At 43.5% G+C, this 9,393-nt stretch overlaps 1 protein-coding gene across 1 annotated transcript; it reads left to right on the plus strand.

Annotated features, from left to right (window-relative positions):
• Positions 1-715: 715 nt before the first annotated feature.
• eva1bb (eva-1 homolog Bb (C. elegans)) lies at positions 716-6,510 on the plus strand (the record flags this gene model as incomplete). Its single annotated transcript, XM_080526389.1, has 3 exons — positions 716-826; positions 5,548-5,679; positions 6,083-6,510. The coding sequence occupies exons 2-3, from the start codon at positions 5,613-5,615 to the stop codon at positions 6,508-6,510; spliced, it is 495 nt and encodes a 164-aa protein (XP_080382515.1). The 5' UTR covers positions 716-826; positions 5,548-5,612.
• Between the last annotated feature and the right edge of the window lie 2,883 nt (positions 6,511-9,393).

The following is a 9,393-nucleotide window of genomic DNA, read 5'->3' on the forward strand; positions in this document are numbered from 1 at the left end:
AGCACCAACCAGAGACTTGTGCCATGGCAGCCTTCTCGCTATTTCCTGTTCCAGCCTGCCGGCTTTGAACATTGGACAGACCTCAGCGTGGCTCTGGCTGGGGCACGCCTGGGACCAGCGGAGCAGAGATGACCACTCTACCACACTGAAACGCTGAAGAAGGCGTTTTTTCCCTGCACCTTCACCAAAGTATGGTGTGTGTTTTCAGTCCCAGGTACCAGACCAGACACACGTCAGAGGTCCTCACACAGAGGCCGGGTTAATAGGATACTTCATTGTGAGGTGATTGGGGTTTCTGCCGTGGCTTTGACATGACATGTCAGCTCAGTGTATGTTTCATGCCAGAGGGGAATGCTAACGAAGTCTCCCCTCCCCTCTCTAACTCCTCTCTCAGGAAACACCTCCCCTCCTTCTTGACAGTCTCAGGCCGTTAAGGCTGGCCTTCTCTGTCAGAGAAGCTTGATTGGCTCTCAGCTGCCCCTGATGTTGAGGAGGCAGCACATGTGTGAAGGCTGTTCTCTGACTCTTGTCTCCAGCCCCACAGAGAGGTCAGGGCAGGCTGCCACTCCTCCTCAGTCTTGGATCTGTACCCATCTTAACTAGCATAGCAGCCTTTACTGGATGGACTACTCCTACTCCCCTACGCCTCCTGGGTCCACTTGTTTTGGATTCTCTGTGACGGGGTTTGCTTTATGAGTGTTTTGACAGTTTCTCAAGGAATACTGGCTGGAACAATTACACAGTCTGGATTTATTGTGACATTTATTGGTGTTTGATCGACCATACTGTGACTACGACCATTCGGCAACCATTCTGTGATAACAAGGTGAGTGTGAGATCAACTCAGAGTCCATTCTCTTGTATTGTCACTTTTGATTCTGCTCTGTTATTGTGGATAATAATAATAATAATAATAATAATAATAATAACTTTTATTTGTTTAGCACTTTTCCTGCAGACGTTGCAGCTCAAAGTGCTTTAATCATTATATAATCATAATTTAATCATTTAGTAATTTAAAGGCAATATTAAAAAGATGGGTTTTTAGTCTTGACGTGAACATTATGTGCTGAGGTTGCATCCCTAATGTAAACTGGCAGTGAATTCCACAATCTGGGTGCATAAAATGAGAATGCATGGATGTCCTCACATGTAATATGTACAGTATCACACGATTGAAAAAAGCAAGAAGAAGAAGCCAAAGGAGTTTGTTAAAGGGGTTCTCCTACAGGGAAGAGCCTAATTAGAACCCTTGTTGTGTGCTCTTCTGAGTGTACTCTCTTAAAAAATGTACACTCTTTATTTGACTTTGACATGTTTCCTGTGGAAAAGATTAATTTCCTAACCATTTAACTGCACAGCTTAGCTTACCTAATAAAGTGATCCTTTGTTCCGGATGTACATAAGATGACGTGCTAGTTTATTAGTAGAGCCAGCGCCTCCTATAATGTCTTTACTTTATAGTCCTACATTCCACATTCCACAGGCTTTCTAGGCACAAAGGCAGCAACAGAAGCAGAGCTCCTTGTATCCTCAAGCACATATAAAGTTACATGATCAGAGGAGTCTGTCGTGCAGTGTCACACGTGCATGTTGTTAAAGACCACATGTTCTTCATAGCTTTTGTTGTCTCTGTGTAATTAGTTTTGTCATCATCATCAACAGCAACAACAACAACAACAACCTCATCTAATTATCTGTGTTGTTAGATGATACTGATTAGTCAAGTCAAGTCAAGTCAACTTTATTTATATAGTACATTTACATACAGCAGCACCTGAACCAAAGTGCTTCACAGATAAGGTAAAGTCCAGGATATTAAATTAAATGTGTTGCATACAAGATATGATAACAATTAAAAGAAGAGAAGATAAAAGGACTAAAAACAATTAGTTTATTTAATAAAATGAGCACAAATGAGAACAGTTTTACACTCATGATGTACAATGTCTTCATTTGAATTTAATCTGATTTATCTAAGCAGGAAACGTGGAGGGATAGAAGGGGTAGCTTTATGGCTACATAAACAGCTACAGCTGCTGGCCTACGCATGTCCACAGTTCATTCCAGGAGTTATTGGTCTTGTCTGGAAAATGGAAGGTGTTAAAGCTGTCTGCCCTAGAATCTGTTGACCATAGCTGTGTAAAAAAAGCCATATGCCTACCCACACCACTGGCATGCTGCCTCTGCATATAGACTTAGCTTTGGCGTGCTGTATCACGCTAGCTTCTCTTTCTGGCTGCCTGTGACAATGTTTTAGTACTGTTTGGTTCTTTTCTTTCTAAACTCTGTGGAGTGTCTTATAATGTGTACTGTATGTAAGAGAGGGAATGTGAAAGGGGTTTATTTTGTTTTATAATACAAAAGGAGGCTGTGTATCTATTCATCTACTTGCAGGTTTGAGAAGCTTGCTTCGTTGACTGGGAAGGAAACACTTCTGTGGTAATTTGGAGGGAACAGAAAATTGAGGCTTAAGGCCCACAGTAATGTAATGAAAACATTGGTTGTATTCGTATGAATTGAATTGAAAACAAAATTACCCAAAGCACTTATGTCATTAACCCCCCCGACTAAATAGGATGGCGTTGGTTGGTGACATATTTCCTACATGGAGTCAAATCAATTATCTTAGCTTAGAGAATTAAGTGGAGAACACAATGCTCAATGCTATGGCGAAACCTACCATCTCCCTTAGGCCAACAAGCTGCAATGTTGCCATGGCGACCAACACTTAATTGGCAAGATGTGCTATTGAGATTGTACAGGGTGTGCCAGGAGAGGGCTGGATAAGGATCAGGGTGGGACAGAATACAGCCGGGCATGACTTTATTTATACTCCCTGAGCAGAGCAGCAAAAAGGACAACATTCTGCTCCCACTGTTGCTACAAGGGAACGGTATGAGGGGGAATCAGCTTTTTATGACCACAACCTTTGGGATTTTCATGCTGTTCCCATACGCCTCCCCAGTCTCACCCTCAACCTCTGTCTGTGGAATATGTTGGTTTCTCCCTTGATCTCCCAGTCCATCCCTCCACACATGCATGTGAAACTGGACATGTTGCTTTTTCTGTGGGAAAAGTGAAACCCTCGCTCTGAGCACAGGAAGCGGCTGGCCGGGTCACTGTAAACACAGAATACATACATACATACATACATAAACACTGTAAACACAGAATACAGTAGTAGTACTACATACTACATACATACATCAGGGTTTCCGTTAGAAAAATTTGCCGTCGGACATCGTGTCCGGGAAGAATTCGATTTACCGGACAAACGTGATATATTCCGGTCATCATATTAAAATATAATAAAAAAATTTTTTTTCAAAATCATATTTCTTTTTTTCAAATCTAATATAGCTGTTTGTCGCGGTGATTACTGTTGTGTAGCGGCCTATATATGCCATTTAATGTCTATTTCTCATCCGATACGATTAGATGCGAGCTATATAATATATAATAATATAACATGATTTGACGCATGCGCGCTATGCCATGCGTCAAATCCAGCGCTGAACGGGCGCCTCACTGGGAACTGAACAGACAGCATCGATCAATGAACGGACTCCACATTACGTTAACTGAAGTTTGTTAAATTGTTTGGGATTAATGTGAGTTTACTATTTTCTCTTTCCAGTTTTACCCTTTTTTTTAAATCAATAAAACAACGTCATTTCTATAACCAGGTCTCGCTGGTTGGGAAGGCATTTCGTTTAGCTCGGGAGTATGACAATGGGGAGAACATAACTGTTTATTGAGAAACAATTGATAGGCAGTCTGGGATACGTATATAAAGAAATACCACAATGTCTAGATGTATAACATTTTATTGAACAGTAACAGTGCAAGCATGTAGGCTTCTGGCGTGACACGGCTAGCCTAATTTCCGTTCATATGCCTTTTATCAGATAAAATAAAATAGAATAAAACTCTTTGAAAATAAATAGGCTTTAAATTAACTTGCAATGCGTATAGGCTAATTTCCGTTCGATGTTACAGTCTAGGCTATGCCTTTTCTCAGATAGATAGGGGATAGCCCTGTAAGCTCATACGGGTCTGTATGTCGTCCTGAAGACCGGCTGTTAGATCATATCGCTGAAGTTTGTCTCCATCTTAGTGTAAATGTTGTCCGTTTTGTTTGTTATCCTTGTTATTGTGCGATAAAGTTAAAGCGCTTCGCTTCGGGACACCATTTTCAGCTGAGCACCAAACACACACACACACACACACACACACTCGTGTAACACTGCCCGAGAGAGAAGGACCCGCCCCCTTTAGTTAGCCTATAGCCTATAGGCTAACTAAAGGGGGCGGGTCCTTCTCTCTCGGGCAGTGTTCTGTGTGTGTGTTTGGTGCTCAGCTGAAAATGGTTAGAGGGAATTATTTTCACCGGACATTTATGTCCGACGAGTTTTCAACTTGTCGGACTTCCACTAATTTTACCGGACAAAGACCGCTAATTACCGGTTAACGGAAACCCTGACATACATACATACATACTACATACTACATACATACATACATACTACATACTACATACATACATACATACTACATACATACATACATACTACATAGATACATACTACATACTACATACATACATACAAACATACTACATACTACATACATACATACTACATACATACATACATACAGAAACACTGTAAACACAGAAACACTAAATGCAGACATAATACAAACAGGCTGAGGACCTCTGGGCTGGGGGGCCGGGCTGACTCACTGAGGCGTGCGTCTACGGTGTCTTGTCCTCAGTGGGAGCCTCAGTGAAGAAAAATGTCCTAACATCGTTAGGAACACAATGTCCACATCAGGGGAGGCTGCTGGAGGGAGAAACAATGTAGTCAACAAAGAGCACCTTCTCTGGTGTCCTACCTCCACCAGCCTGTCTACCTCCACCAGCCTGTCCACCTCCACCAGCCTCGCCTGATGTGATGTTGGGGCGGCTGTGGCGCAGGAGGCCACACGTCAAAGTGTCCTTGGGCAAGACACTGAACACTCCCAATGAGTGGGCCGGCGCCTTGCATGGTAGCTTGCCGGCATTGGTGTGTCAACGCGCTGAATGGGTGAATGAGAGGCCGTTGTAATGCGTTTTGGACTAAGGCGCTATATAAATGCAGTCCATAGTCTTCAGGGGGACCCTAGTGAAGAAACACTTAACAGGATCATAACGTCCACATCCCGTGACCTCTAATGCCTTGTTACCCGTGACCCGGCCAGCCGCTTCCTGTGCTCAGAGCGAGGGTTTCACTTTTCCCACAGAAAAAGCAACATGTCCAGTTGCTGGCGATGAGGCGGAGGAAGACATCCCTTTTTCTGAACCCTTTGTATTGGGATTTTTTTGGGAACACAGAATAAGCTCTAAATCCTGAAATGATAGATCCTCATGAACGGAAATGCCACTCTGTCAAAGTATGAGAGGCCGACGTGTACTGTATGAGTGTATTTCGTATCTCTGTTCAAACGTATTTGCTGTGGTGTTGTAGAACTGACTATGAATTGTCCCCCCCCCCCCCCACACAGGTATAGGAGCTGGAGCTGACACCCTAGAAGGAGACCCCCGAGATGTGACGACCTGAGAGGTCAACATGGAACCCATCAGGAGAGACATGGAGCTTCTGAGCAACAGCATGGCTACCTACGGTCACATCACAGGTACGGGTGGAACCTCATAGTGTGTTCTAGAAGGAAGAGGGGCCCTTCTTTAATCCTGACGCTGTAAGAATGCCCAGAAAGAGAGAGGTGTAACCGGCATGAAACCACAATCCGTTCCAGGGACTTAAGCGTTCTGTTTTCTTTGGCTCGACACCCCTGTGCCACGAAAGTGTCTGCATACCTCACCCTCTTAGATAGCATGTGCAGTTCCTCATTTCTGCCACTCATGTTAACAGTTAAAGGAAAGTGGCTTACAAGTGCCTTTTCAACTTCTGGCCATTTTTTTGGGAGGTACTGTAGTTAACCGAATGCTGAAACGCCTCAAAAAAATGAACATAGTATTTTTCAGTTGGTTCCAATGCGAGTGCTCTCTAACCTATGTTTCCCCTACACCCCCGTACAGCCTACCCAGAAAGCTTTGCTCTCTTCTTCATGATGGGCGTCTGTTTCGGCCTGCTCCTGGCGCTTTGCCTCCTGGTCACCGGCATAGCCTGCCGCCGCAAGCACCCCGCGCACCCCCCTGCCGCCTCGCCTGAGAGGAGACAACTGAAGGTGTCCAGCGAAGAGGAGGAGGAGGAGGATGAGAGTGTGGAGGAGGAGGAGGGGGGGGAGGATGCAGAGATCCCTAAAGTGACAGTCGCACCCGTGAGCGAGCGCAGCCAGTCCAACGGGACCCTGAGGAGCGTGAACGTGTTCGCGTCGGCCGAGGAGCTGGAAAAGGCTCGGCGTCTGGAGGAGAGAGAGCGTATCGTCAGAGAGATCTGGAGGAACGGACAGCCAGACATCCTGGCCACGGGCACGGGGACCATCGGACGGGTACACTACCACTAAAGGACACTTCCATGACCCCTGACCCTTATCCTGACCTGAACCGTTTCACTGAATGCAGAGGACTTTATTGGGCAGGCACATTATTGCAGTAGTATTGTCTATTCTTCCCATCCAAAGATGTTTTTTGTATGAACCCATTTCGTTACACAGTGAACTTGTGTGTGTGCATCAACATTTTACGCTTGAGTATTCAGATCAATGTTTTCTCTATGTAATAAATAATGGAAGTAATAAATGTACCCCTTTTTTTTCATATTGTTTTTTACGATGCTGACATCGTGGCGAAACAACAAACAAACAACCAAACAAGGAACATCCAGCTGCATCAGGCTTCATATAGTTGTTTCTAGACCTGGTAGTCAGGCAGCCTCTGTGCCAGACTCAGCTCCGCCCTGCAGGCTCATTTTAGCAGGCAAGAAGAGGAACAGGCAATTTCCCACAGGAACTTTCTAGCCTTTGCCCCTTCAGCCGTCATCTCTAACCCTGCTTCCTGCTCCCCTCTCCACAGCAGGGGAGGCTGCTGGAGGCAGCAATCAGGAGGCCGGGCTCACTGTACTGCATGGGAATAGAACCAAAAATGGTACCAAACATATGTTTGATACTGTTCCACATTCCGTTCATTACAACGAGCCCGTCCTCTGATTCCTACCTCCACCTCCAGTCCCAGCACTCTCTCTGTTACAGCAGCAACTACACTGCAGTTCTCTCCTGAAGAATGGTTTGTTCAGGACCTCTGAAAAGGCTTCTTGTTAGCCCTGACCAGACAGATACCTGTGCTTCACTGTAGACCAGACCACCAGTGCTTCCCTGGTGTAAACCATCCAAGCTGTCACCAGAGGATACTCTTACCCTTTTTTTTGCAGCCTGGAGTTTTTCCTCTCTAAACCTTTTTCAGAGTGAATGAAGAGGTTGCTTGTTGTGTGACTGGAGTGCACGTGTCCGATGCCAGTAAGTGTCCCGTTGGAAATGTCACTACCTCAATTGGGGATTGTGAGAAGAGCCAGAGAAAACAACCTTGAATGCAGCCTGAGTTAGAGCCTCCAGTGTCCAGTCACGGTGTCTGTTAGGCCACATGATTAGTCTGAGAATGTCACGTATTAACAATGCGCTCAATGCCAAACTAAATACTTTATATTGGGTTACACTTTTTTTTTTTTTTTACAAAAAATAAGAAAAGTAGGACCATGAAGAGACCACATTAATTACAAAAATATTTCGTATAATCGGTAATGGTAATTTTGCAAATGTTGCAAAATGTGTTGTTGAATTTAAACACTTCATAAATGGAGATATGGATAAGGAACCATGGATGTGTGCAATGTATGAATAGGAAGTACCAAGGGGAATAGTGCTGTAGATCAATAATGTCAAAACAATTCAAGTGAACCGAGGAAAATATTTATTGAAAATTAGAGAGAGAACTAATTCTAGACTCTTAAGGAACAGTAGAAAAGACGTCAGCTTCAGTTTCGAGTGTAACATAAAAACAAAAATAGTCACAGTCCCAACAGTTCTGTTCATTACGTATGGACACAGTGCATTCTGGGATAGACACACAAAGCTGCACAATGGCTGAATCTCAATGGTTTTCCCTTGATTCTTTGTGCCTTCTCTCCTTGCCTCCTCAAAACATGTTGAAGAAAGGGAGGGGAGGCAGGAATCTAGGAAACCTTCCTAGATTTAAACCAGTGAGAGGACCTCCCAAAACCTGCTCCTCCGTTCTGTGTCGACTGACCTGTTAAAACTCTGCTAACAAGTGTACTTTGACAATACTTTTCTCACACATATAGGAAAGGTTCTCTACTTCAATAAATCCAACTTGTAGCCTAGGTTCAACTGAAGTTTATATAACATTACAAAGAATTAAATGCTTAAGCTCAATAACTGTTCCAATTCTCAAAATGTTAGGTAATAACAAAACATCAACAGTATTCCATTTAAACACAAACTCCCAAGAACATACAAAGGCCTCAATAATTTAGTTAGTTTTTTTTTCTTTTTAAATCATCTCTCTCTTTATCTTTCCCTCTGTAATTAATTATATTCACTTTTAAAATCTAAATAGTGATTTATCTAAAATGATATGAGACAGAGGCACAAACATATACCTGTTTGTCAGCTCTGGTACAAACAAAATCATATTTCTTGCAGTCTTTTGATTTAACACAGTGAAAATCCTTTTTATGTTTTAAAAAAAACAAACAGAGAACATTGAATATAAATGCAAACACACCACATATGAAACAACCTCTAGCCCCAAAGACAAATACAGAAGTTTAGGTGGTAATGTGACAATGTTTCTCTTTTGGACAGAGATCTCACCGGGTCAGGAGGACATACTTCGCTGCGTTTGAGAAGCCATAAAGGGGAGTACTGTAGGAACCCAGAACCAATAGGAGACTGGTTGTAGGAGTCCAGAACCAATAGGAGACTAGTTGTAGGAGCCCAGAACCAATAGAATGGTCCCATGGGGTGGGAAGGTTGGAATCCAACCTGTCATGCAATTTACCATCAAAGAGTCGATCACTCACTTCCCAATATAACAGATCAACTAAAGGCTTGAGATAGCAGAAAGAGTACACAAATAAATCAAGCGGGAGACATATATATATATATATATCACTGTAAAGATAATTTCTAAGGCACAAATGCACATTTGTGCAGACATGTCCATGTCTGAACTCTTAAAGGTAGACTCTGGTCCATGACATCCTAGGAGAACCAGCAGGGAGACCCTGCCACAGACCTGCAGCAGACTAGAGAAGGGTAATCGAGTTAGAAATCCAAATCCAAACCAGACATCTCAGAGAAGGGAGGAAGAGATTCAACTGTGGAGCTGAATGTGACTGGCAGGCAGGGCGGAGGGCAGTGGAACGAGGGGAC

This window comes from Nansenia antarctica (assembly GCF_963989245.1).
Source record: "Nansenia antarctica genome assembly, chromosome: 3".
Lineage (NCBI taxonomy): Eukaryota > Metazoa > Chordata > Actinopteri > Argentiniformes > Microstomatidae > Nansenia > Nansenia antarctica.